Here is a 27,844-nt window from a genome sequence, read left to right on the forward strand (position 1 = left end):
ACTATGTCATACTACATCCTATTATATGTGCTAAACTAGAAATGTGACTAACACAATTGTTGCTTAACTGTACGACCATCTTTATTCTTTTCACACTCATGTCCTGCTCTCAAATCAATGTCTTTGTTAGTGTTTATTGTAGCCAAAAGTAGTTGTTCCACCCATAAGCAATATTTCCATACACAGAGCTCTATTCTTATGTGAAGAACAAAAACTTGTCAGTCTTCTATGCATGACATGTTCCATCTCCCCCCTTACAGAGGAGGCCTTTCACCAATATCAGTACTTTAGTCTAACTTTAAACTCTGTCAGGTTAATTACTCATGAGTCAGACAAATAGGTTTATGAGGTTATGCCTAGGATTCTAATCTGTTCTCTTCTCATAGGGTTTATAAACATCTTGTAGGTCATAGACAAATTCACCCTGTTTTTTGGTGGATGTGGAAGTCAATCTGTCATAGTCAAATTCGCCCTGTTTTCGGGTGGATGTGGAAGTCAATCTGTCAGAACAAAAGGAAATTTTCTTGTGGCTTCTCCTCAAGGACAACGTTGAGCACAAGGGAAATTCTCAGGCGCAAGAATATGTATTTGCAAGATTACACTTTCTTTGTCAGCTGGGGTTTGAGGAAAATCTAACCTATCTTTTCTTATGGTGACTGTGTCAAATCAATGCTAGAGTCTACTACAATTGGACATGGCAGTTTGGCTGATCTATTTTCTATTTTACTGTGCTTGAAAACCCAACTGAATGTGCCTTTCTTCATGGAAATTCTAGCATCTTTGTCCTGGGCGATTTGGACCATCCGCAACGACAATATTTTTTCATGGAAGATCATTCTTAGTTCTAAGATGCAAAGTTATCTTCAAGGAAAATTTTTCTCGAGCTATCCTCGTAGCAAAAGAGAAATTCAAACACTCACTTCATTTATGGTGGAGCAGCACCATGATAGATCTAGGATGAATCGTTCGAGATATGTTTTTTTGTAGAGAGCCAGAGCTCCCCAAAACAAGGACTTTATTTGGGCTTCAATCATCGGATCCGTGGCCAGTGGGAGAATGTGTTTATATCAAAGGTGGTCCGAATCACACAATAGAAAGGACATTGGACGCCCGGGCCGAAGAACACAACGAGAAAAGGGCATATTTTGACAACTTTACAAATAGACAATTTTGGTTGTCAACAGAATGATAAATTGCTTGCAGTGCAAGGTTGTTGATGCACACTTTAGTGCCCTTTCTCCGCTCCGTCTCTTGCAAGAGGCAGAAAAAGCTTTATTCTTGCATCGAATCGAAGCTAGGACTAGGAGTGTCGACAACAAGCGAATTGCAATGCATCATGCAGACACACACACACACGTAACGTATTATTCCATTTCCTGCTACCCCACACACCTACCTAAAGTGCCTACTAACGATGGAGACACACAAACACAGCAGCAGCAGCAGCAGCAATACCACCAAGTCACCAACCAAGCACACAGACAGCGTGTGCATTGTGCTTCTCGTAGGTATCGGCGGCGGTGAGGTGAAAGGTGTACGTTTCAACCCTCCGATCGATCGATATATCCATGTCGTCGCAGCAGGACAGCAACTGCTGGGATGTCCAGGTGGCCGTGCTGCTGAGCTTCCTCCTCCAGGTCCTCCTCGTCTTCCTCGGCCCCACGCGGCGGCGGTCCTCCGCCATATGGTCCCGCCTTACCCTATGGTCCTGCTACCTCCTCGCCGATTCCGTCGCCGTCCTCGCCCTTGGCCTCATCCTCTACAACATAACCGACGGCGCCGGCATGACGCTGGCGGCGTTCTGGACGCCGTTCCTGCTGCTACACCTAGGTGGCCCGGACACCATCACCGCCTACTCCCTCGAGGACAACGAGCTCTGGCCCCGCCACCTCCTCGGCTTCCTCTTCGAGCTCTTCGCCGCCGCCGTCATCTTTTTCTGCTCCCTGCAGGCCGCAGCCGGCATCCCCGCCATGACGATCCACGCCACCGTCCTCATGTTCGTCGTCGGCATCATCAAGTACGCGGAGCGCATCTACTGCCTCTACTCCGGCAGCATCTACGGCTTCCGCAACAAGATGCTTGGCCGCCCTGAACCTGGGCCCAACTACGCCAAGCTCATGACCGAGTTCGACTCCAGGGAGAAGGCCGGCCTGGCCGTCCAGATCGACATAGCCAGCGGCGGTGAGGCCGCCGAGATGGAGAATCAGGAGACGACGACGCGACTGGAGAAGAGCGTGGAGGCTCGCGCCTACGCCTTCTTCCTCATCTTCCGGCGGCTCTTCGTCAACGCCGTCATCCTCAGCTTCAAGGAGCGGCGACTCAGCCAGGCTTTCTTCCTCAACCGCCAAAACCTCAAGCCCAGCGAGGCGTTCGAGGTGATCGAGGTGGAGCTCAGCTTCATCTACGACATGGTGTACACCAAGGCGCCCGTCGCCTACAGCACGCGCGGCTGGGTGCTCCGCTCCGTCTGCTCCGCCTGCCTCGTCTCCGCGCTGCTCGTCTTCTTCTTCCTCGACAAGCCGGCGCACCACATCCAGCCCGTCGACGTCGGCATCACCTACGCGCTGCTGCTGGGCGGGCTGGCGCTCGACGCGGCGGCGCTGCTCATGATCTTCTTCTCCGACCGCGCCAAGGTGTACTTGGAGGCTTCCCGTTCCCGGCGGCTGCACTGGCTGGCGTGGCTGCGGCGGGTCACCAAGCGGTGGCAGACGCCGCGCTGGTCGGGGAACACCTCGCAGCTGAACCTCATCGGCTACTGCCTCGGCAAGCCGGGAAATTACAGTAGCAAAGGTGGACGACGGCGGCGGTGGCTCCACAAGGCCGCCGAGAAGCTGCACGTCGACGAGATCGTGGACGACTTCGTCTTCATCCGCCGCGTGCCGCTACGCCGCAAGCAGCAGGAGGAGTCCCCTCTGCTCAAGTTCATCTTCGACGGCCTCAAGACAGTGGCCGAGAATCTGAAAGGGAAGCAGGAGGACACCATGGAGATGTGCAACTGTCGTGGCAAGCGTGTCATCCAGCGCCATGCCATGGAGATCAAGAAGGCCATCAATGGGAACAACGAGGTCGTTGAGGACAAGTTCAAGGTGATCATGGACAGCGTGGTGCAGAGTGACTTCGACGAGTCCGTGCTGCTCTGGCACATCGCCACCGACCTGTGCCGCTACGGCGGTGCCAACGACGTCATCGTGCCAGCGGCGGCGGCGGGCGGCGGCGCAGCAGGCGGAGAAACAACCATGTCCGTGCGGCCTGTGGGAACTAGTCTAAGCCAGAAGACCATGGAGATGCAGGCCATCGGCGAGACTCTGTCGGAGTACATGCTGTACCTGCTGGTGAAGCAGCCGGACACGGTGGCGGCGACGGCGACGGCGGGCATCGGCCTGCTCCGCTACCGGGACACGTGCGAGGAAGCGCGGCGGTTCTTCGGATCCATGGAGGCGTGGATCGACGGCCACGACGACGCGCGCAGGATGCTGCTGGGCGTGAACACGACGGAGAAGCCAGCGGTGGTGAAGGGCGACCGGAGCAAGTCGGCGCTGTTCGACGGGGTCATCCTGGCGAAGGTGCTCCGGGAGCTGGACGAGGAGCTCATGTGGGACGTCATCACGGGGGTATGGGGTGAGATGCTGACGTACGCGGCGGGCAAGTGCCCGGGGAGCATGCACGTCCGGCAGCTCAGCGGCGGCGGCGAGCTCATCACGCTCGTCTGGTTGCTCATGGCGCACATGGGGCTCGGCGACATGTACCAGATCCAGCAAGGGGACGCCAAAGCCAAGCTCATCGTCAAAGACCAGTAGTACGTACTACGTAGGAATGAAGCAGCTCGCTCTCATCATCTATATATGCATGCATGTTCATTCCATTAATTACCTTCCCTTCCCATCGATTGCTCATTCTTACCAAGCGTTTTTTTTTTTTTTGGAATACCTGATTTACCAAGCGTTGAGTACGTATTATAACACAAAAGTGATTATTTGGCCGCTGTTTGTCGCTAGTCATCCATCAGCTAGGACCATAATAAAAGTTTGTTTTCATATACATCCTATATATTATGTTAAACTAGGAATGTCTCACACAATTGGACGGCCACGATCGAGCATATATATGTTGTTCAGCTCTTATGCGGTTTATAACTTGCACCATCTTCATTCAAGGCAATACTCCTACATTTGGCTTCGTTTTTGGGCTTGGTTGGAGCACACTGAGGACCAAATGGAGGCTATCACTAGTGTAGAAAGGGGCTTCCGATTTTCCAACTGGGACAATGAATCCGGGACTAAATGCCCCTATTTTATCTTGGGCCATGGACCAGGATTGAAAGAGGAAGTGATCTCGATCGAGCCTTTGCCGGTGCCGGCACATTTAGTGCCAGTTCCATTCTAGTGAACGTTAAGTAGAAACTAATCCATCCAACGATCCAGACAGCGTCTTCCACTCCGCGACATTCCACTGACGTCGTTAAAAAATACAAATCATTTATTTTAAATTGCTATAACTTTCAAATGGTTTATCCAATTTTCATTCCGTCTGCACCATTGTATTCTTCGCAACGAGACGAACAAAACTAGATCCCACTTACATATATTAAAAAGATTTTTTTCATGTAGAAATTTATATGTGTTAAATTATGACATATAACTTTACAACTTATGCACATAAATTGTATTGATTAACTTATATACACAAGTTGCATGGAATAACTTATATACACAAGTTGGCTTTCATGACTTTTTATGTTTGTAAGTTTTGATATAAGTTAATTTGTTTCTTTGTGTGATAATAATTTTTGTGTTTGCAAGTTTTGAAATAAGCTATAACTTAGTTCATTCCTTTTACGTTTAATAACTTTTTATAAATAAAATGTGTTTCATAACTCTTGCGTTTTCAAGGTCTCGTATAAGTTATAGGTTATACATTATAAGTTATATATTCTAAGTTATATCTGATTATTTGGTACACATAAGCTATTATATGTAAATGGTGTGTTCTAAGTTATATGTTCTAAATTATATTTTCTAAGTTAGTACATATAAGTTATTTGTAGAACAAAATTCTTTGAAACATATCTAAGTGGGGTCTAGTTTTATTCGTCGCATCGTGTAGAACACACTGGTGCAGACGAAATTAAAAATGGACACACCGTTTTTAAGTTATAGCATTTTTAAAAAATATTTTGGTTTTGTGGGTTATGTCAGTGCCGATCATAGGTAGAGAAAGAGAATGAAGCGAGAGAGACAATGGGGATGGATGCACAGAATGAGTATTTCCTAAAAGGGAAAGAGGTGGAATTTTTTTTCCTACAATAGAAAGTTTAATCGGTCGGAAAATCGTTCGTCTGATTTAGTTTGACTGATCGTTCGCCAATTAGTGGTGTCGACATTTAGTCTTGATTGGTGACTAATTATTTAAATATTTTTTCCATTCACATCTTAGTGTGGGGCAATAATAAGTTAGACATATCCCTGACCCCCAATGATGTAATTTCGCACTACACAGGTATAATCAGGGAACAGGTCTCCATTATCATCCAGCTAATGAATGTCCAAACAAATGATTTTATGTATAACCAGAAGCAATGATGGTAACTAGATTAGACAGTGAAGAATGTCCAGCGGGAACACCACTGTTTTTTTCGCGATTGGACCATTCACCCATATTTCATTAAGAGGAGAAACAAAGTTTACAAAGTCACAAACAAGGCCCGTCAGCGAGTGGCCAATGAGGCACTAGCGAAGAAACACCCTACTAGAAAACAGAAGACAACGATTAGAAAACTGGAAGCTGTCGCGACAAAAGGGAGGCTAACACCGAGAAGCTCTTGAGGCTGGCCGCCACCCGGTCTTGCGCCTCGCATGGGAGCTTCAAAAGCAGCTATTGAGTGTTGCAAAGCTCCCCGTTGAAAGTCATGTCGTTCCTCTCCTTCCAAAGGATCCAAGCCACAGGGAGCACCAGGGAGTCGAAAGTCAGGCGTACTTCGCGTTGAAGACGGAGCCAGCTGGGCGGCCACCAGTCGACCAACTGGCTGCCGGGTGCCGGTACCAGCTCAGACACGCCAAGAGGCGCAAGAACTGCTAGCTAGAGTTGTCTGGCCAGACACAACCGGCAAGAAGGTGATCACATGTTTCAGTCTCCTGACCACAAAGAATGCATGTATCATCATCCTGTAAACCGTGCCTTTTGCGTCGATCGGCCGTCCAAAGCCTCTGGTGAAGAGCTAGCCAAAAGAAGAACTTGACACGTGCAGGCGCCTTCGTCTTTCATAGTTCTTTGGCTCCCATTAGCGAAACTGAACTTGAAAGAAAGCCTTATATGCCGAAAATGCCGAGTAATCGCCTTCTGCGTTCGATGTCCAGACAAATCGGTCCTCTTGCAACGGATCAAGGACGACATCGCGCAAGGTATTCCAGACTCTAAGGTACTGGCAGAGCACCTGCATGGTTGGCGTGCCGACGAAGTCCCTGACCCAGCGACCTTGAAAAAGGCCATCCCGAACCGACTTCTTCCCAGACGGAGTGATGGCCGTGAAAAGGTTCAGGGCGTAGTGCCATATATAGGGGACCAACCGAGGTCCACGAGTCTGTCCAAAGACGGCCAATGCACCATCGCCGACAGACACTCTCATACTACCCTGCACAGTAAAATCGCCTAGCTAGGGAGATGTCCTCACCAGCCACTCCCAGTGAAGGCGCAGCGCAAAGCCGGAGAATCTGATATCCGGCACACCGAGTCCTCCAAGATAGGTGAGCCTACACACAATCGCCCAAGCCACCTTGCACTTGCTGGCTGCTACGGTGGACGTCCCCGCCCAGAGGAATGTGTGGCGTATTTTGTCGATTTGGTTCATAGCCCACGTGGATAAACAACAGGTGACACCACTGTCGTGTTGCTGCTGAGTTGTGGGTTGACACGACACAACTATCGCATCTATCATTGCCAGTTCGTGGTTTAACTCGATAATGATAGGGGGTTCACCATTGAGTCAATAGGTTGCCCAATCATTATCCATATTATTCTAGGCTTATTATTACCCAGTAGTGAATGAAAGAAATTAACATTATTACTGTTGGCTCATGCACACCCGACAGTGATTGTGTGGGTTCTGCAATAGTTTTACCAAGGCACAAGTGCGGATTGGAGGCGAGGTGGGTTAATTCTTTGTTTTTTCGAAATCTACAGCTAAAGAGATATATCTCAATTCATACATGTCATAGATAATATTCCATGCATGGTATTTCCACCGATGTTCGATGGACAGTACAGCCAGAATGAAATATGCTATAGCTGCTTAGCTTGCGCAACAGGTAATATAAGGCCCCATTCGCTTCCATCAGCCGGAATGAATGAATCCTGGTGTCATACTGACGGAGACGCGAACGATCGAGCCCTAAAAGATATGCAGGGTGCATGAAATATCCACTTTGATGCATGCATGCATGTTCGTCTTATTTGTGCCTTGCTCTCCTTGCAATGCAATTGAAAGCACCGGCCGGATAGAGTAGATCATGTGATCGATCGAACTTGATATGCTTGCTTGCTGTCATCTCCACCTAGCTGGGTAGCTAGCTAGTTTCTATATATTCAGCTTCTTTTGTCTTGTCTATTACGTTTATGTGTGATGTGTGGAGGACAAATTATGGTAGCAAAAGAAGCTTGTTGATGATACACTTTTTTAGTCCGGCCGGGGACTGCCGGCCCTTTCTCCGATCCGTGTCTTGCAGAGGCAGAAAAAGCTTTATTCCATCGAAGCAAGCTAGGAGAGTAGGAGTGTCGACAAGAAGCGTTAATTAGCATCACCGACGCGCGGTCGAGGCTAATATATATCAGCAGCGTTACCACCAAAACCAAGCCCAGCGTACACATTGCATTTGCATGCATGCATATGTATAGAATTGCAGATATATAATTAAGGCCGGCTGACACACACCACCTTATATACTTAGATCGATCGACCAAATTTTGCAGCGGATCGATCGCATCTGAGGCGCCAAGTAAACAAACGACAGATCGAGCGAGGGGTCGCAGCATCAAGCAAGAACCGACTGCTATAGTGCGTATTTTGTTTTCCCCTTTCTTCCTTTTCGTTTAATAATTTGCATCAATAACAACTTGTCTTTTTTCCGATAGATCCTTATTTCCGACGATCAACTTGCATTATGATGATATATCTAGATGTAGCCCGAAATCTTTTTCCATCATTATCCTTGAAAACGCACCAAAAACTATAGCCGGAAGTTGGTACTTGTCCCATATTTTCACTTGTTTTTTTTATTTAAGGACCACTGTTTTTTTCCTCACCGTTAAGCAACTCCAGCCCAAGTACCTCTTAAACTTTTATTTACAAGCTATAATAAAAAAATAGGGGCTCAAATTAAGACTCAACTCCAATGAAAAAAAACAGACCAAGTCCTTATCTCATATATTCTTGTCTTGATTTTATGGGTGGGGAGAGGAAAGTGGCACTACCGGACTCACGAGCTTTGCCGTGTGCCTGAGGCACACGACAAAATGCCCAAAGCACACGGCAAAGAGTGCACGGCACAGTAGCTGACGGTGAAGACCATCTTTGCCGTGTGCCAGCCTCAGGGCGCACGGCAAACGTAATGCCGTGTGTCTTTCCGGCCCTCGGCACACAAAAGCAACGTAACGGTCGTGTGCGCAGTAACGGCCAGCTTTGCCGTGTGATGGCCTCAGGGCTCACGGCAAAGTAATTATTTTTGCCGTGCGCTTCCTAACTTTGCTGTGTGCTTCCTGACTTTGCCGTGTGCTTCCTGAGCAGGCTCACGGCAAAATTTGAGGCTTTGTCGTGTGTCTCCTTATCAGGCACACGGCAAAGAAAGTTCCCAGGTAACTCTGGCCAGCACTCTTTGCCGTGTGCTTCCTGACCAGGCTCACGGCAAAATTTGAGGCTTTGCCGTGAGCTTCTTGACCAGGCACACGGCAAAGGCAGTTTCCAGGTATCTCTGGCCAGCAGTCTTTGCCGTGTGCCTTAGGCTACAGCACACGGCAAACAAGCTCTTTGCCGTGTGCAACGCACGGCCTTTATGGTCAATTTTTTTTTGCTTGTTTACTTTCTTTGCCATCAAACACAAAAAGATATATATCACAGATCACACATATACATTCATAAGCATCACAGATCACATATATATCATAAATACGACAAATCCATCACATAAACTCCATGTCCATCTCACATGTAGGCCACAACCAACAAATAAACTCCATGAGCAACACATATAAACCCACAAGCATCACATAATGTCCATAACCATTACAAGTCTCACTCCATGCGTTCGACATCATGAATCACACTCCACCTACCTCGGCCCACTCCATGCGTCCCACCCCGATCCTCCTTGTAGCCTAGGAGGTGGATCGTTTGACGCCGCCGATTGATTCTCCACAAAGTTAAATATGTTGCATGTGTTAGACAAAGGTTATAAATAGAAGTGTTGTCTAACAACGGATATATGGACTTAACAAACATTATAAATAGAAGGCAACTCACAGGAGTGTTGACAGCAGGTTGTATAGGTTGGAATAACTCAGGTTGGAATAACTAGGTTACGTGACCTAGACCATGAGAAGGTAAGATGGATTATACCTTAGGTGGCGGTGGAGTAAGGATAGCGGGGCAGTGGCAGGTCGGTGCAGCGGCGAGGTGAAGCAGTGCAGGCAGACTCGCACTCGGCTCCCACGGGGTTTTCACTAAAAAAACACAATATTGTCAATTAAAAATTCGACAGCACCTCCCCTACACGGTGAGGTATCCAAAACCTGCAACAAACAACGACTCGATGGCCGCCAACCACATATACATATCAATGGCACGATGGCTCCATCGAATTTTCATAGATAATCAAGCAGACAATATTAGGAGCTCAAACCAACAGTATGCCACCATACACCACACCTTAGCCTATCATTTTGCCCAAAAAACAATAAACTAGTCATGGCAATAAGCTACAGCCCTTTGGTGTCCACCATACACTACAACTTAGCCTATCATTTTGCATTTGTTTACATCGGATATATGCAAGTATAAAATGACATTTAGTAAATGTGTCAAACGCATGAAATATAGGATTTTACCGGTCCTTTGGGGGCTTCGAAGTGCTGTCGGGGTGCCGGGGGTCGGGGTCGAGGAGCTTGGAGGCGTCGGGGTCGAGGGCGCCGAGCGCCGAGGGCCGAGAGCGGCCGGAGTGCGCGTGGGCGCCGAGGGCCGGGAGGGCCGGGCGCGGCGCGCGGAGCGCGCGGTGGCACGGGCGGGCGGAGGCGCGGGCGAGCAGAGGCGCGGGCGAGGAGGTGCGCGGGGGCGCGGCCGGAGGTGGGCGGGGAGGTGGGTAGGGGCGCGGCCGGAGGTGGGCGGGGGCGCGGCCGGAGGTGCGTGGGGGCGCGGGCGCGGGCGAGCGGCGAGCGAGCGGCGGCGCGGGGTGGGAGATGAGGGCGGCGCGAGCAAAATTGTGGCCGTTAGAGGCCTGGCCGGGTGTGTTATGCAGCCACTTTGCCGTGTGCCCGCGATCTAGCACACGACAAAGTTTCCTTTTGTTAAATAAGAATTAAAAACACTTCGTCGTGAGCCTAAGCTACAGCACACGGCAAAGGCAACTCTTTGTCGTGACCACGATCATAGCTTGCACCACCTCAGATCGATCGCAACTATAGCATGAATGCAACCTAGATACATGTTGTTTCAATAGCTAGAGTTGGTGAGCCTCTATTACAAGCTCACGTCAACACCATAATTTCCAGTTCTAACCATCAAATATTGTTTCTCATCCAAATTAGCATCATGAGCGAGCTATAAACAACTTAACTTAAGACTAGAACATAAGATTAGATCCGAATTACAAGTTGAAATAATAATTAAAGTCAAAGGAACACTAATTAACTAATAAATAAGAAAAAAAGTTATAGTTCACCGTGTGCTATTTATCGGGCACACGGCGAAGACAGTCTTTGCCGTGCGCCCCAGACTAGCACACGGCAAAGAACCAAGGGTTGCCGTGAGCCCCCCATTGGCACACGGCAAAGAGTTGCCGGCAGCCAACGGAGGCCGACGGCGTCAGAATTTTGCCGTGAGCCCCATTCTGGCACACGGCAAAGATTGGATTCAACATGTGTTTTATTTTCGCCGTGTGTTTTTTCTCGGCACACGGCAAATGGATTGACTTCACCGTGAGCTCTTCTGTTTAGCTCACGGCGCAGGACGTAAACGCCGAGTGTTTGAGCTTTGCCGTGTGCTGGTATGGGGGGCGCACGGCAAATCTTCTCTTTGCCGTGTGCCTGTAGGCTTGCGCACGGCAAACCTACAGGCACACGGCAACGTCCGGTTTTCCGGTAGTGTGGGTGGGATCACACTAGATAGAGGGGTTCTAGATGTGAGGGGCTGAAACTATAATTTGGGAGGGCATGGAAAATGGGAGCCCAAGTAGAAGGTGGGTTGGAGTTAATTTTTTTTGGATCAAGTCCCTAGATTTAGAATAGGGACTTGTTTAGGAGGTGGGCTGGAGTTGCTCACAAAGAAGACGCATACATTAGTTATAGTGATACTAAGGGCTTGTTTGGTACAACTCACAATAGCTTCATGAGCTGTTGTGAGCTATTTTTTTTGCCAAACACTTGTTTCTAAAACAGCTTTACAGCTTTATAGGTGAAGTTGTTTTTATTCTCCTCTCACAAAGACATGAGTTAGGATAAAACTGAAAAATGTAGCTTATTGTAGCTCTCTCTCCCTCATTTCTCTCTCATTTATGCAAAAAGTAGTTGATGAAGCTATTTTACCAAATATTTTTTTCAAAATAGCTCAGCTTTATCTAGAAAGTTGCTTATAAAGTTATTTTAAAAAAAACAACTTTACTGGTAAAGTTGAGCTGTACCAAACAGGCCTAAAACGAGAAACATGCATCATGGATCTAAGATTAGAGATGCATCTATCCACTACGTGTCTCTGTATATATAGTTTTCCCAGGGACATGTAGGATATATAGGAATCATTAGCGGCCTCTGTTGAGTGGATATCATGTACTCCTCTATTTAGGAACCATCTCTGGATATTTCGGAGACGCGCCTCTTTAATTTCATGCCCATCTTTACACAGTAACACATTGCAGACGGGTAAATTTTTGTGAAAGAAAGCTTTGTCAAATGTGACTGTATGAGTGGCGCCAGTGACCAGTTCCTCTTTTTTTTTTTTCTCAGCCATCAGAATTGAAGCGCAACACCAAAGCATTTTATTGGACAATTCTCTAGTGATCAGTATGTGCCATGTAAATATAATAAGCTACATACATGCATATTAATTAGATGATGAACAACGAACATAGCATACCAATCTAGTAGCAAATGTATCTTTACCTTTAAGAGCATGTGCCCTCACATATGCACGCCATTAAAATGTGTGCTAGCTTGGGGATGCACACACGCATCCAACGGTGATGCGTGTGAGAGGACAAAATTTCCACCTATATTTTTACTTATTGTATCTATATGCATACAGGCCAACGGCGACAATGGGTTTGAACCCTCCGGTGCCGCAGCAGGACAGCAACTGGGAGATCCGGGTGGCCATACTCCTCCAGGTCCTCCTCATCTTCCTCGGACCCATGCGCAGGCGGTCCTCAGCCTTATGGTCCCGTCTCACCGTCTGGTCCTGCTACCTCCTTGCTGACTGGGTCGCCGACCTCGCCCTTGGCCTCATCCTCAACAACATGGGCAACATCGGCGGCGGTGGCAACTCCTCATCTAGCTTTGGCCTCAAGCGTGGCGGCACAACCACGAGCACCACCGCAGGCAGCAGCAGCCCCACCATCTTCGCCTTCTGGACGCCGTTCCTGCTGCTTCATCTAGGTGGTCCGGACACCATCACCGCCTACTCCGTGGAGGACAACGAGCTGTGGATCCGCCACCTCATTGGCCTCCTCTTCGAGCTCTTGTCCGCCGCCGTCATCTTTTTATGCTCCATGCACGGCAACCCTCTAATCCACGGCACCGTCCTCATGTTCATCGTCGGCACCATCAAGTATGGAGAGCGCACTTATTCCCTCTACTGCGGTACGGTAGCCTAGAAAGGTTCCGTAGCAACATCGTAGGCACCCCTAACCCTGGTCGCAACTTTGCCAAGTTCATGACGGAGTTTGACTCCAAGGAGAAGGCTGGCCTTATCGTCGAGGTTGCCATACCAAATGGTGAGGCCAGCTATGCGCAGAAGGAGATGGAGAGACAAGAGACCATATGGAAGATGCAGGAGCAGGACAGGAAGAAGAGCGTGGAGCGGAGGCACGGGCGTACGAGTTCTTCCTCATCTTCAGGCGTCTCTTCGTCAACCTCATCCTGAGCTTCAAGGAGCAGCGGCTGAGCACAGCCTTCTTCCTGGAGCACGAGGACATGACGCGCACGGAGGCGTTCGAAGTGATCGAATTGGAGCTAAACTTCATCTATGACATGGTGTACACCAATTCAAGGCGCCGGCCGCCTACACCAGGACTGGTTGGGTCCTCCGCTCCATCTGCTCTGCCTGCCTCATCTCTGCACTCGCCATCTTCTTCTTCCTCGACAAGCCCAACCACCAGATCTTGCCTGTCGACGTAGGCATCACGTACGCACTGCTGCTGGGCGGGCTGGCGCTCGACTCGGTGGCGCTGTTCATGCTCCTCTTCTCCAACCGCACCAAGGTCTACCTAGAGAAGAAGTCATCTCACCGGTTCTTCAAGTGGCTTGCCCGGGCCTGGATCATCATCAAGCGGTGGAGGCCCCGGCGCTGGTCGGGGACGGTAGCGCAGTTCAATCTCATCAGCTATTGTCTTGGCGTGCCTGACAGCTTTGGTGGCATGCGTGGGTGCTGCCTCAAGGTCACCAAGATGTTAGGTGCCGTCCACGGACTAGCAGAGCTCCCTGTCCTCCAAGACTTCATCTTTATTCACCACCAGTCACTCCGCATCAAGTACATAACCGAAGATTTCTCTGGTTACATCGAGGAGTCCCAAATCCTCAACACATTCTTCGACTCTATCAAGCACACTGCCTTGCAGCTAACTCGTCATGGGGATTACATGGAGATTGAGAAGGTCGATCTTCAACTGCCGAGGCTCGCTCGTCATCAACAGGAACGAGGAAAGGATCAAAGAAAGGCAGTGGGTGGCTGAGGGACACACAAGATATTCAGTGTCATCATAGACAGCGTGGTGAAGGTGAAGGACTTCGATGAGTCCCTCCTGCTGGGGCACATTGCCACAGACCTGTGTGTTTGGTCAGGGACTACCAAGGGCCGATGACTACAGATGACTCACGCAAGCGGGCCATCTCCAAGACCCTGTCGGAGTACATGTTGTACCTGTTGATCAAACAGCCGGAGACGGCCAGGACGGGCATCTGGCTGATGCGGTACCAGGACACGGTCGCGGAGGCACGGAGGTTCTTCGCCTCCATGGCGGCATGGAACCCTAGCCCTAGGGATGCGCGGTTGATGCTGCTAAGCGTGAACACGTCGGAGAAGCCATCGGTGGTGAAGGCCGACGAGAGTTTGTCGGTGTTGTTCGACGCGGTCATACTGGCCAAGGCACTGAGAGAGCTGTACGAGGATGTCATGTGGGACATAGTGGCCGGGGTCTGGATGGAGATGTTGCTATATGCAGCACGCAAATGCCCGGGCAGCACACATGTGCAGCAGCTCAATCACGGTGGTGAGCTCATCACCGTCATCTGGCTCCTTATGGAGCACATGGGCTTGGGCGACATGTACAATATCGAGAAGATGGACACGGTCGCTAAGATCATAGTCCATGACCATTAAAAGTACTAGCACTGTATTCTCGGGAAATCTTTTTGGTGAGGTTCTTATATATATTTGGTGAGGTTCTTATATATAATATATTACACTCATTATAAGTAGCACCTTTATACCCCCATATTCTCTCTGATATTGCATGAAATTAGTGTTGCTAGCCACAAATACATATGAAATGTAGTCCATTTTGCACTATATGTATGTTTGTATTTTGTGCCATGTTTGATTTTCACAGTGTATGATTTGGACCAAAAACAAGGCATATATGATTGACAATGTGGTTTATATGTGCGCGCCATTTCTTTCCCGTCAGAAAAGTTTCCATGAGCTTCGTCTCATGTATTTTTTTGTATAGGACGACTCTAATCCTATGGAACACTTCCTTAATTAGCTTTTCCTATGAACCAAAGGCTAGGAAAGAAAAAAATTATCTAAGAATCTGAATCCTACAAAATTCCTTTTGCCCATCTTATGAGCCAAAGGGGGGCCTTAATTAGTAGGAATCGAAGCAATGGATTCGACAAAAGGGAATGAAGCAAGGAATAGAGAAGAGCATCGAAGCAATAATGATACTTATTTAATATATTATAAGTGTAATTATTTTATTATAGAAATTTGATCAAATTCAAGACTTTTCAAAAAGTTATAATAACTTATAATTTGAGATGTAGAATAGATATAGTAAGCGGACACACAACCGGCAGGAAGAAGATGCCGACACACTCACACATACAGAGAGAGAGAGAGAGAGAGAGAGAGAGAGAGAGAGAGAGAGAGAGAGAGAGAGAGAGAGAGAGAGAGAGAGAGAGAGAGAGAGATCTCACAGCAATTTGCGCGGCAAATGTATTACGGATGACGAGTTCAGTTAAGTATTGATTGCCCTTCATTCAGACTCATCAGCAGCTTGTGCTGCTGCTGCTTCTTCGTCAGCCTGATGGATGCCCTCGCTGCTTTCTGTGCGAGTGTGACCCCCAGCGGCTGCGGGTGGTTTATCCTCTGCCGCAGCAGCTTCTTTCAGTTTGATAGTATCATCCGGCAAATCTGGCAAGGGCTCCAGGCCGGCGAAGCCTTTGGCCGCCTCGATGATGGCCACCGGCAGGCCGAGGCACTTGTCCACGATCTCCTTCTTCATCTCCCCCAGCTGCTTCAGCAGAAGGTCCTCCTCCACCTTGCCGCCTTCCTTCTTGCGCTTGTCGTCCTTGGCCTGGTCGTACTCCCTCCTGAAGAGCTTCCAGGCGTCGCCCCCTTCGAGCTTGGGCGGGCGGACCACGAGGCCCGTGCGCGCCATCATCTTGGCGTCGTCCTCCTTGCGGCAGGTGACCAGCACGGCGCCCCTGTGCTCCCCCTTGGGCAGGCCGTAGGCGAGGCGGTCCCCCCACTCGCCCTCCGCCGGCGGCTGCAGCGTCAGGTTGCTGTACCAGCACCCGTCGTCGTCGTCGTCCCGGCGGTATGCCCGGATGTCGTCGAACACGATCATGTACGACGTCTTGGACAGCGTCATGTTGAGGATGTAGAGCAGCACTCCTGTTCAATTATATATTCCATGTTTGCAACTTTGCATTGCATTGCCTTTTCGCCAATTGTATTGTAAGTAGTGCGAATTACCTACCGATTTTGGATGTCTCGACGGCACGGCTGCTGTCGATCTTCTCCTTGAGCAGCTCCTTGAAGATGCGATCCTTCTCCGCCTCCTTTGCCTGCTTGTTGTTGGCGTCTTCACCAGCGCCGGCGCTCCCCTCCTTCGGCGCATCGCCGGGTGTCTCCTTTCCGGCGGTATCCTCCACCGCCTGGTTCTGCCGCCCGGCACCTCTGGCTGCGCCCACCATCTTGGCCGCCTTCTCGCGGAGTTCCTTGTCGACGGCAGCGGTCTCCTTCGCGATGGCTTTTGTGACGACTTGGGATTTGTCGACGATGTCCTCGACCTTGGCGGTGTCGAGGCCGAGGTTGTCGAGCATCCGGTAGAGGAGGTTGAAGCGGTCCTCCGAGTCCGGCGGGCCGACGCAGACCCACAGGCGGAGCGCGAAGTTGTCCTTGGCCTTGTCGTGCACGAACACCTTCTGCGCCAGCGCCGTCTTGCCGCTGCCGTGGATGCCCGCGATGCCCGCCGCCCGGAACATCCGCTCCGAGCCGTCGGGGGCCACGAGGGCGTCGATCACCTCGCCGGCCTCCTTGTCCCACCCGTAGATCCTCTCCTCGTCCACGTAGCTGGTCGTCCACTCGTAGTACTGCTCCGGCTCCAGCACGTTCTTGGTCAGCCGGAGCAGCAGCGTCAGTGACACGCGGCTTTCTTTCTCTTCCTGCTCCTGCTCCTGCTTCTTGCTTTGCTGCTGCTGCTGCTTCGACGCCCGGGGCTTGCCGCAGGGGATGCAGCCGGTCGTCGCCGGCTTGCTGTCGTCGGCGCCGCCGGCGCCAGAGCTCTCCGCAGCGTCCTGCTGCTCACGCGGCCACTTGCAGTGGTCCGACGACGCAGCGCCGCGTTCCACCAATGCAGCCCTGAGGAGGCGCACCAGGTTGTGCAGCTCCTCCCTCTTGCTCCGGGGAAGGACATCGTCGTCCTTTACCTCCTTGCCATCGCCTCGCAGTGCGATCTTGGCCTTGATCTGTTCGAGGACCTTGGAGATTTCAGCCAGGACATTCCTCTCACTCTCATCATCCAGAGGTTTGTCGGCCATGGCGTCCAATTCCTCGAACAGCTTATCCACTTCGGGCCGCAGTTTCTGCAGGTCGTAGCTCTCTTCTCCACTCTCAGTCTGCTTCGCCATTGTCGTCGTTTTGTGTATAGATGGAGATGGATGTCACTCTGATTGATTGCCCATGCTTCATGCTTCATTTATATATATAGCCATACACATAACAGTATGGCATGTATGTGATCGTCATCAGATGCTTGCTCACTTGATGAGCAAAGCAAAGATGCGAAGCTATGATGATATGCTTGCTCAGTATGATATGCTTCCTCTCCCCCAGGGCTTTAGCTTTAACATTGGACAAGATACAAAAAGACCTTGCATCGCACACCTGCGTCTTTCTAAAGACAAGGCGACTTCAGCAGAACTGAAGCCGGCCAGTGTGGCTTCTTCTGCTCACCCAACAACTTTGAACAAATGAGTGTAACTACCAAAGACTAGAGTGGCACCCAAGTAAGGAACCAGCATTTGATCTCACCTTGATGGATCTTTATGTACCTTTCGGCCTGTTTTGATGGATCTCCCAACAAGAACAAGCGATCCCTTATTAAAACAAAAAACAAAAACAAAAACAAAACAAAACAAAACACCACCGATCATGACAGGCCAATGTACCAGGCTGGATCATCACATGGTTCCTGGACAACAAGCCAAAAAGGAGAAAACAGAATAGAACCAATCTTTAGTAAATCGAAGAATCGATTCATCCATTTGCTTTCTCAAAACATTCTTCTGTAACACTCTAGTTCTATTTTTTTGTTACATTCCTTTGATTGAATACAAGCAGTAGGCAGCAGGTGAATTTTCTTTCTATACATACAGATTACAATGCTGCAGGTGAGGTCAGTAAAGCAAGGACGCCAACAAGGGTGGATAACCCAGGTCCACCTAAGTTGGCTGGATCATCAGAAACAAAAACAACAGTGTGTGATGAAGCTAGTTATTGTTAATTTTTCTAGCTAGCAGTAGCAACTCCTCGGAACAGCAAGGGCTGCAGAATCAGGAAGAGGGCTCCGTATCTGAGGTTCTTGTTCTTTCAATGGTGAAATGGTCGACAACCCGTACAGATCTCACAGGGTCCGGTGATGAGGCTGACCTCCACTTGCTTGGATGCTTCCGGTCATGGCTGAGCTGATGAGGCCCTCTTCCCTCTGATTCCCACCTCGGATCCAACTTCCAGCCCTTTGGGACCTGTTTATTCAGTGGAGCAAAGAAACATTTTGTTACAAATGTGCAATTACATAAGGCGACAAAGTTATGAGCAGATGGGAGGAAAGGAACGCAGGCTGATCTGTTACCTTGTCAACTGCAAGAGTAAATATTTCCAGATCACCATCCTTCTTAATATGAAACCTTGTGAAAGATTTGTAGTTTGCAATGCGCAGTGATGAGAAGGCTTCATCAAAGTGTATGTGGAACCAGTTGATGCAGATGTACAGGTAGCTACCAAATATGAGAGAAACAACTGGGGTCGAGAAAATCCAGAAATAGATAAACACAGAAGTATAGTACATGATCAGAACACTACGTGAAAGAGACATCATTCCGTTCTTGCATATATTTATTCTTGTCACAGCCATGACCTGAGCAAAGGTATAAGCTGTTAGATGCTTGCTCAAATCTACAAAACATGGATTGGAAAGGAGACAGTAATATGCACAAAATCTAGAAAAAATTAATCTTCTGTAGTGTAATGCATCACATTTTCAGCACAGTTAAATTCTGAATTTGTGAAGTTAGATGACTAGTTCTTTTCCATTCCACATATAATTTTTTTTTTACAGTAGATCATCATTAATTCCACCAGATCCATTCCTCAAGGAATGTCCAGACAAGCACACTGTAACATTTCCCAAAAAAAAAATTTATTACCTCAGGGACGTCAAAGGCTGACATAAGGTATTTTATACATGCTGGGTACAGTCCCAGAGTCCATTGCTCCAAACGAGCACGAAGACCAGTAGGATCTGGAAAATGCTCACTTTCCATGGATCGATACCATTCATACAAAGTGTGATAACCTACAAAAAAAAATATTTGTAATAAAGCTTTCACTAGGATTTTGACCCATCACCTATGGTAAGAATTCAGGAAGCACCACTATGGCATGGCATACCTGAAGTTGCCAATAAATGATTACGAATACAAATTTCAATGCCCAACTCCAGCAGCAACATTAAAAGTAGCGCTGCAGTTAAATGGGCCAAAACATGGAGGCCGCCTATAATAGCTCTTCTCCTCCTTGATAGTTTGGATGGTACGAATGAATATGAGGCCATCAGTAAAGTAAGACTTCCTACTGAAGAGACATAAGAGTGCTCAAAAATATAAAGCAAAGCACTCCATATTGTGCCTGAGAAGCTTTTCAGACGCCCAGACCAAGTTTCTTCATTTAAGATATGAACAAGATTACACTGGAACAAATAAAAATAAAATCAAGAATATGAATACAAATCGATATGTTGGTCAATTTGACCTTCCAAGTGGTAGTAGCAATATGAATACAAATCAAGAGACCATAAAGGGTAATGGATGATTTATGTGATGCAAAGTATTGATCTGAGGCTGGTACAAAGAATATGACATGTCCAGTACCAACCAGCTAACTTTTGGTCAACAAACATACTTCAAGATTTACAGTAATTACTAACATTCTTCAAAAAGAAAAGGAAGAAATAAGCAAATTAAAATAAATCCATATCCATAACAGAGGTCAGCCCACAGAAGCAAGAAAGGTGCAAGTACTACTTAGTTTACAAAACTGGGAATAAATTTGCTAGTGGTGGCCGATTGGTACAGTCCAACTGATGATGACTAAATGCTCTATTCTCAGTTCTTTAGCCCTTCTTGGATGAATTGAAACCCTTTGACGTTGTCGGTTGTTCATCTTCTTACATGAATATTTTACAGATGTGTTGGCAAAGTTCTAAATTCTTCAAGAGATGATTAGATAATTTATTAGAGAGACATTTAATGAAGTGGAGCTCAGTTTTTTTAAGATGAAAGTGAGAACAATTTTACTATGAAAAAATGCTTCCAGATTTTGATTTCAGAAAAATCAGAGGAGAAAAACTGAGGCTCAAGATTACTATTAGCAACTAACCTCCACAGTTACTACTAATTCAAATGTGCGACAAAGGATAATCTTTCAAATAAAATGGCCATTTTGAGAATCTGCAACTAACCTGCGGGAACATTGAAAACACCAGTATGAAGTATATAAAACCACCAATGATGTCAAACTGCCAATTCTTTTTGCGGAACTTCAATATGTTACCCAATGCAATCTGTGAATTTAGTAAATTAGATCGTGCTCATCTCACAATTGATAGTATAGTACACAAAGCTTCTTAAGCTGATCACTGAACTAAATAAGCAAGAATTACTTCATCAACATAGGAAAAAAACATACCCCACTAGACTCATCATAAGATGGATAAGCTGCCTTGCATTCATAGGTGGTTCCAGAGAACCTCTCAAAGTTTCTGAAAACATGTGTTGGGTGCAAAAAGGCGCCACCACATCCATTGACAAGTAAGTGTTGCACAAAATTAGTTTTTTCTGATTGAGTGGCAGAGTGCCTCATAAAATGGTGTAAATCCCCTGCCATGCGAAGTTTACATCTTCCTTTCAGGTATTCCTGAATTAAATGTGATACATTCTTGCCTGTAGTCTCATTCCAATACCAATCAAGAAGCCAGTTTGGCTCATGTGTTACTACAATCACAGAATCATTCTCTCCAACCTGCACAGCTTTAGTATTGAAGTCAATCAATTAAATCTGGAAATATTACCTGCAACTTCCAAGTTCCAAGAGATACTCTGGAAAGGTAAGAGGGATTCCTTCCAACTAGAAAGCAAAAGGGGCTAAGAGCCTATCAGCCTAAGACTACAAAGAATTTGCAACAAGTCTCTTTGTGTTTATGTACATGTAAATATTAGCCGGCATACATGGTTGAAGACTTGAAGCAATTACTAATGCATGTTGTCCCATGTGAAACCAAAAATAAGGAAATGAAACTCGTTTAAAAGAAAAAAGGATGAGCAAGCAAAGAAAAATGCACCTTATTCCGACAAACATCAGCAAAGAACTTGAATTGGTACACATCAACATCGCCATGGAGAGATAAATCAAGACCAAATATCCACCAACCCTTGGGAAGATGCAATGCAAAATAACTCTTCTTCTGAGGCAGAAACCATCCACCTAACCAGCTTTTATGACATATATATCTCATAAAAGTATGAAGCCCATCAAACCAGTCTGTTATAAAAAAAAGTATCAGAAATTGGGAAAGGAACAAAACACAAACATGCATTGTGTATTCCTTACATCATTGACCAAGTACACAAGAAAGAAAATAATATGAGATATCATTAGTTAATCAAGAATGTTTACAAACCATGGTTTCCAGGAATTATGAAACACTGTGGCCCATCATATTCAGTCATCTTTGATACACCAGGAGGAAGCTCAGGCTTATCCAAAGCTATATGTTCATCCCTGTACCAAGGTGGAGGCTGTAGAGCATACTCAAAAGGCCTAAAGAAGCGCCTCTCATATGTAAATGATGAAGGGTTTGGGTACCTGCAAATTGAAAAACGACAGATCTATGACTATGATGCACTAATGCAATGGAGTAATGGACTAAGTCATATCTAGTTTATAGATTATGCCATATGTATGGGCAATATTCAGTAAAGATACAGATCTCAGCATGCAAGTGATATGAGATGATATCTAGTGACTACAGGCCATCAAGTATTAGGAATCATAAACTAGAAAAGTTTAAGCTGTATGGAGCCAACGGAGAATGCCAAAGGCACAAAGAATCCTATATCTAAAATAATATCAGATTTTCCTCCTGAAAAAGAAGCATGTAATCTTATCCACATGTACTGTTGCTTGAATCATACAGAGGCAACCAGAATAACCTTTCAGTCAGAAAACAATATGCAAAATATAATGGCGCACAGAGATCAATAAAGCATTTTCAAAATAGGACGAAAACTCAAGCCAGACTAACTAGATATTCCAACACTCAGTTAGAACTTAGTTACATATAATTCCAAAGGTATTAGGAAGAAGTGAATCATGTGTTCCTAATAACCAAGCAAAAGCAGACAAGAAATGCTTTGCAAATATGCACAAGTAGATTGACTGCAGAGAAGAACCAGGTTTGGTTAAATATGGTACAGTCTTACGCAAGATCTCCGCCGATAATAAGTAAGTTCCCACGTGGAAGAGTATGCATAGAGCCACCGATAACAGTCCTAATAGATGGTTGGGCTAACAGCCGGGCAACTGTATATGACGAATTCCCTCCATCACCGGTGTCTGCAACAAAGTCAAACCAAAGGTCTTCCCTTTCATTGAAGTAGTCATACAATAGGTCATCATTTGAAGTATTGTCTGTTGGTCCTTTCATTGCAGCCTACAGAAGGATGTAAAAAGTAGTTTGAGAAAAAGAATAATTTGACACAAAAATGTGCAGACACAGATAACAAAGCTGGAAATTGGAAATTTACCTGCATCATGCGCATGTCAAATCGCCCGACAAAAAGAGTCACAGAGACCATAAGATCAAATGCTGTCTTGAATAAATCAGCTGATGTCCTGTGTAAATATAAATTCAACATGTCAGATCTTTTTTGTTGGTTTCAACTAGCTTGATGTAGTTAAAGTTGTAGACGGGCCTACCCTGAATACCAAGGTACCATGTCCAGGAAATCTGGTTTCATATGCCTCTTCAGCTTCTCATCCTCCAAATCTGTTGACGGGTGGGTAAGAGCCCATCTGAAAGTATTTATGGAACATAACCAAGAATTAGAATTACACAATTACTAACCATTCAGAGAGAGAACTTAAGGTATCAGAAAGAAACATTAGTAGCCTCCATGTGGCAACAACTAATTCAGCAATATTAGTACGCACAGTGTGAAAAACTAAAGGCATACCCAGTCGATCTCTCCACAACAAAGTTAGCGATATAAAGGCCAACAAATGTAGCCCACAATGAGTACAAAGGAGATATTTCATCTGATGGGCCAGCACAGGATCCACTGCAAACTAACTGGAGAAAAACATGATCAAAGAAGTGAAACATGGATGTCACCATAAGAAAGTGCAACAAAGGAGAAGCAAGCAGTACCTCCCCGTAAATAACCCATTTTGCCAGAATAGGATAGTCACTTGCAGATCCAACAGGAGCAAACCAAGATGAACATATCTCATCTTTCAACTGATTCATACGGAGAAAATTTGATATCCAGGTGCTTCCGTTTTCATTTTTAAGGAAAGCAAGCAAACTGGGATCAGAACTACTACCAAAAGATTTGCTCTTGTGCACAGCACGATTCCCACAATGACTGTAGAATACACAGCATGCAATACTGATGACCTGAAAGAAAAAAAGATGAATCTTGCTAGGATCAATACGGAGGAAAGAATATAATGGGCATTCTAGAGAACTTACTGTACAGTTCTGGAGAATTGTCCATATTCCTGGCCTCGTTCCTGCCAAGCGTGCAACCAACCCAATGTACCAGAGACCAATAAATATGATATGAAAGGCAATGATGAAAAGGACCGAGGAGAAATAAATTGTCAAGAAAAGTGAAAGGTTCATGCGCATATCAACCCCCATTGACTGGAAGCTAGGAAGATGGTACAGGGATGCAAAGCAAATCCAAGCAACATACCTGCAATTGTGCAATATTACTATGCGAATGGTGTAATAACAATTAACATAGAGTTTCTCTGGCCAATGAAGAAAAAGCCAATGGATTGAATATTGATTTTTGAAGAAGTCTGGAAGCGGATACGTACCAACGGTTAAAATTTGAGTAGCTTGGCTGAATGGTTCTTCCAAGAAAAGGAGACGAGAAGAAATAGAAGAAGCCAATGAGGCAAACATACATGGACCACCACTTGATATTGTTGTCCAATTTATGTATCAGCGTATGCATGTTGTCAGACGATATAAAAAAGAGACAGGCAATAATCACTGCAGTCATAATATGCCTGGAGTGCTCGTGAGGGTACGGGTATGTATGTGTCAGGATAGTCCTGACTCTGCCCATCTTGAGGGTTCCCAAGAGCGGGCGCGGGCTACCAATCTGCTTGTCTGAACCCATCTGGACCTGGATATTTTTGCACGAGCAGACCAGCTGTTTTGGTGTAAATGCTGTGCTACTGAACTTCTCCTTCAGGCATCAAGCTGAACTGATGTGATGTGATGCTTGCCTGAATGATTACATAGTATAATATCAAATCTGTGCAAAAGTAAAAACTGATTATACAAAATTGGAAGTATCAGAGGAAATGATTGATCATTAATGCCGATGCTTATTTCATATTGATGAAGTCATTAGTTAATACCTATGTGTTGCACAGTTCTGAAGCACACAAGGTACGGTTTCAGGATGGCGATACTTATTTCAGAGTTTGGCAGCAAAGAAAATGCAATCCTTAAAACCTAGAAGAAGAAGTGGCATCCTAGTACGATTGGTAAGCAAGGATCCAGAACTGTAACACGTGGGCAGAGTCAGGTGTGGCGAAGCAAGGTATCATGAGTTTACTCAACAAGTAATAACTAGTGCAAAGTGGGCAAATATACTAGTAGTACCAATGTCTGTTTACTTATTGTTGTAAAAAAAAATATATGTTTGTTCTACTTATTAATTATATGATAATAATAATACAAGTCAACTTGCCCGTTTGTGTTATTATAACCCACCAGCGCCAAAGAGTTTTTTCTTTTCTTTTTTGCCCCGGAAGGAAAAAAGAAAAGAAAAGAAAAACAGGCACTCCACATTGGAGGGGTCCGAAGTCAATAGCCTGCCCAATCACCCCATGTGTGGGCGGGTGGATGGAAAAAAGAAAAGGAGTAAAATTTAGTGCTACAATGCAGCAAGAAACGAAAATCCTGAGCAGTTCCTGTGGTGCCTCCTCTACTACTTACTAATAAAGAGTTAGTGGGTTTCGGAATCGATTGCTCACCACTGTTGTGTCTGTACTATGCATGTACCATGTATGTAGTGGAAAAAGGAAACACCTAAGAATGGAGGAAGGAATGGAATGGAATGGCAGTTGTGCGTTACCAATAAAGCGCAGCGGGCGGGAAGGAACCGGAGTGCGGATGGATCTCCACCTCCTCCACTCGACGGCCGGGCAATCCAATCCAATCCAATCCAAATGCTGGAGTGGCGGGGCAGCGCAGGGGAGGGCAGGCGAGGGGAGGAGGATGCGCGGCTGTGTGCTTCGTCTGCTTGGTTGGGTTCGGAAGGAGAAGAGAAGAGAGGTGCGCATCCGCAATCCGCATCGGAGGGGGCAGGTAATAACACGAGAGAATATCCCTCCCTCCCTCCCTGTCGCTGGCTCCCGGGCGGGCTTGGGCCCAAAAAAAAAAAAAGACTCATAGCCCATACTAGATGCTTTGGATCTGGACCTTACGTCTATTCATGTGCTGCATGGAACAGAAAGTGAATTCAGACAATTTACAGCCGTGTCAAAATAGAGTGAGTACCATTTAATCTGCTACAAACAAGCTCATAGAGTTTTTCTTTTTTTTCATGCTGCCATTACCTTTTTAATTCCAAATTTTTTACTAGATTTTTTTTTTTGACACGAACTCTCCGGTTTAATGTAGGAGCATTTATTGCATTAGATGATCGTAAAATTTAGCAATGCAGGCTATATGTTATCTCTTTTACTATTAGTACAGTGATAACCCCTGCTTTGTGCGTGTATATATTATATGGATCCTAGCTATCACTAAGATTGTGAGCCAATCTCTTGTTAACAAACAATGACAAATAAATAAAAGTACCAAAGCTTGTACAGTGTAGGAGTAGTTCTTGGTATGACGTGCGCCTAACATCTTTTTTCCCTTTTAACGTTTACAATAAAATAAATCTTGATCAATAATAAGGTAGGGGATTATTATTTATAAATAAAGACAGGCTGAGGCACGATGAAATGAATATCATCAAGCTGACGCTGAGGCTTCGGCATCAAGGGCCGCGGCTCCGACCTTAAGCTTCTTGGCGATGCCAGCGAAGTAGGTGCCCTGGTGTCTGGCCACGGCGAGCTCGACCTCGGAGGGTGTTCTGCTGCCATCGGCACCGGCAAAGGTCCCAGCGCCGTAGGGGCTGCCACCCCTGACCTCGTCGACGCCAAACATGCCAGCGCCGAAGGTGTAACCCAGAGGAACGAAGAGCATGCCGTGGTGCACGAGCTGCGTGACGGCGGTGAGCGCGGTGGTCTCCTGGCCACCACCCTGAGTGCCTGTGGAGAGGAACACGCCGGCGGGCTTCCCCGCCAGTGCCTGGCTCTGCCACAGCCCACCGGTGGCGTCTATGAATGCCTTCATCTGCGCCGCCATCATGCCGAACCGCGTCGGAAAGCCCAGCAGCACGCCGTCGGCGTCTGCGAGGTCTCGTGGGGAGATCACCGGGTGATCCTCATGCGCCGGCGCCGCTCCCATCTTCCCTAGCACGTCCTCTGGAAGCGTCTCGACCACGCGCCACACCGTGGCCTCCACGCCGGGGACGGCGTCCGCGCCTTTCTTGATCTCCTCCGCTAGCGTCGCCACGTGGCCCCACGTCGAGTAGTACCTGCAGGTGGATGGTGCATGCATGGGCATATATAGCTAAAGTATAATAAGCATACTGTGATACTGTGCATGGAGGCGATCATATATCGTATAGGAACAAAGATGGGGACGGTGCGCTACTCGCGTTTCTTCTCTAGTGTAACTAAATGAAAAATAGTAGAACCGCGGATATCTATTTGGAGGGTCATCTCCATCCTTATATAGGAATTAGGAAATCGGTGCGAATTGCAGGGTGCTTACACGATGTAGATCTTGGTGGCCATTGCTTGACTGGACCTTGTGATGTTTTGCACGCAGGAACAGAAGTTGATCCTCTGCTTTGAGTTGAGCTCCAAGGAAGTGTCTGGATTAGCTCACCTGCTCCTGCTCGATCTGCTAGTTGTTTTGGTGTGTGCTCTGTTCTTATGTGATGATGATTATTTATAGAGGACGAGGGCAGGGGAGGGCGGGGCAGGACAGGAGGGGCGAGGATGATAGTTTGACTTGGACCACGATGGTGATGGTCCATGGCTGCCTGAGTTTGTCAACCGTCGGCGGCTGTCCATAGTTTCTTTTGATTTGTGCATACACTAATTAAGGTGCCAGACGCTATCATGGTGTCATCCTGACGTCTTTCTTTTTCCTTTTTTTTTTTGAGCCTGTGTCACCCTGACGTCTATTTTTTTTAAGCGTGTGTCATCCTTACGTCTCCGGGAGTCCGCCTGCCTCGTTTGCACCTTGTTTCACTCCGATCCGGTTAACAATTCATCCCATAT

The 27,844-nt window shown here is 46.8% G+C and overlaps 6 protein-coding genes across 7 annotated transcripts; 2 read left to right on the forward strand and 4 right to left on the reverse strand.

Moving 5' to 3' along the window:
• Positions 1,447–3,866, forward strand: LOC8081590. The gene has a single exon (XM_002459165.2). The coding sequence runs from the start codon at positions 1,569–1,571 to the stop codon at positions 3,795–3,797; it is 2,229 nt and encodes a 742-aa protein (XP_002459210.1). The 5' UTR covers positions 1,447–1,568; the 3' UTR covers positions 3,798–3,866.
• On the reverse strand, positions 9,606–12,090 carry LOC110432285 (atherin-like). The gene is made up of 3 exons (XM_021452382.1): positions 12,045–12,090; positions 10,093–10,522; positions 9,606–9,708 (listed from the first exon to the last, which is right to left on the reverse strand). The coding sequence occupies exons 1-3, from the start codon at positions 12,088–12,090 to the stop codon at positions 9,606–9,608; spliced, it is 579 nt and encodes a 192-aa protein (XP_021308057.1).
• On the forward strand, positions 14,241–15,097 carry LOC8054501. The gene has a single exon (XM_021454678.1). The coding sequence runs from the start codon at positions 14,270–14,272 to the stop codon at positions 14,789–14,791; it is 522 nt and encodes a 173-aa protein (XP_021310353.1). The 5' UTR covers positions 14,241–14,269; the 3' UTR covers positions 14,792–15,097.
• Positions 15,417–17,610, reverse strand: LOC8081592. Its single transcript, XM_002461261.2, has 2 exons — positions 16,395–17,610; positions 15,417–16,309 (listed from the first exon to the last, which is right to left on the reverse strand). The coding sequence occupies exons 1-2, from the start codon at positions 17,545–17,547 to the stop codon at positions 15,669–15,671; spliced, it is 1,794 nt and encodes a 597-aa protein (XP_002461306.1). The 5' UTR covers positions 17,548–17,610; the 3' UTR covers positions 15,417–15,668.
• Positions 18,135–25,795, reverse strand: LOC8054502. 2 transcript variants are annotated; one of them, XM_002461262.2, is made up of 16 exons: positions 25,576–25,795; positions 24,302–24,718; positions 23,949–24,174; positions 23,625–23,873; positions 23,431–23,546; positions 23,174–23,269; positions 23,002–23,089; positions 22,678–22,907; positions 21,876–22,060; positions 21,537–21,736; positions 20,885–21,217; positions 20,658–20,759; positions 19,589–19,886; positions 19,345–19,493; positions 18,771–19,055; positions 18,135–18,663 (listed from the first exon to the last, which is right to left on the reverse strand). In XM_002461262.2, exons 2-16 carry the CDS (start codon positions 24,607–24,609, stop codon positions 18,472–18,474), a joined length of 3,057 nt encoding a protein of 1,018 aa, XP_002461307.1. In that variant the 5' UTR covers positions 24,610–24,718; positions 25,576–25,795; the 3' UTR covers positions 18,135–18,471. The 2 variants fall into 2 exon arrangements, with proteins under 2 accessions (XP_002461307.1, XP_021308850.1); XM_021453175.1 differs by having other exon boundaries at positions 24,302–24,747.
• On the reverse strand, positions 26,370–27,483 carry LOC8054503 (probable NAD(P)H dehydrogenase (quinone) FQR1-like 1). Its single transcript, XM_002461263.2, has 2 exons — positions 27,330–27,483; positions 26,370–27,090 (listed from the first exon to the last, which is right to left on the reverse strand). The coding sequence occupies exons 1-2, from the start codon at positions 27,350–27,352 to the stop codon at positions 26,463–26,465; spliced, it is 651 nt and encodes a 216-aa protein (XP_002461308.1). The 5' UTR covers positions 27,353–27,483; the 3' UTR covers positions 26,370–26,462.

The sequence above is a fragment of the Sorghum bicolor genome, chromosome 2 (assembly GCF_000003195.3).
Source record: "Sorghum bicolor cultivar BTx623 chromosome 2, Sorghum_bicolor_NCBIv3, whole genome shotgun sequence".
Classification (NCBI taxonomy): domain Eukaryota; kingdom Viridiplantae; phylum Streptophyta; class Magnoliopsida; order Poales; family Poaceae; genus Sorghum; species Sorghum bicolor.

Bases quoted from the DNA above. Each gene is read 5' to 3' on its own strand.
- LOC8054502 (XM_002461262.2), bottom strand. From the start codon at position 24,609: ATGGGTTCAGACAAGCAGATTGGTAGCCCGCGCCCGCTCTTGGGAACC. The intron at 23,547-23,624 runs GTACTGCTTGCT...GTTTTTCTCCAG, and splicing joins AATGGGTTATTTACGGGGAG to TTAGTTTGCAGTGGATCCTG. The intron at 19,887-20,657 runs GTTAGTTGCAGA...TATTTGTTCCAG, and splicing joins TGTTTTCAATGTTCCCGCAG to TGTAATCTTGTTCATATCTT.
- LOC8054503 (XM_002461263.2), bottom strand. From the start codon at position 27,352: ATGGCCACCAAGATCTACATCGT. The intron at 27,091-27,329 runs GTAAGCACCCTG...ATCCACCTGCAG, and splicing joins GCCACCAAGATCTACATCGT to GTACTACTCGACGTGGGGCC.
- LOC110432285 (XM_021452382.1), bottom strand. From the start codon at position 12,090: ATGGGCATGAAATTAAAGAGGCGCGTCTCCGAAATATCCAGAGATG. The intron at 10,523-12,044 runs GTTCCTAAATAG...GTCGTGTGCTAG, and splicing joins CTCCGAAATATCCAGAGATG to ATCGCGGGCACACGGCAAAG. The intron at 9,709-10,092 runs GTAAAATCCTAT...GTGTTTTTTTAG, and splicing joins TCGAAGCCCCCAAAGGACCG to TGAAAACCCCGTGGGAGCCG.
- LOC8081592 (XM_002461261.2), bottom strand. From the start codon at position 17,547: ATGGCGAAGCAGACTGAGAGTGGAGAAGAGAGCTACGACCTGCAGAAA. The intron at 16,310-16,394 runs GTAGGTAATTCG...ATAATTGAACAG, and splicing joins CGTCGAGACATCCAAAATCG to GAGTGCTGCTCTACATCCTC.
- LOC8054501 (XM_021454678.1), top strand. From the start codon at position 14,270: ATGACTACAGATGACTCACGCAAGCGGGCCATCTCCAAGACCCTGTCG.
- LOC8081590 (XM_002459165.2), top strand. From the start codon at position 1,569: ATGTCGTCGCAGCAGGACAGCAACTGCTGGGATGTCCAGGTGGCCGTG.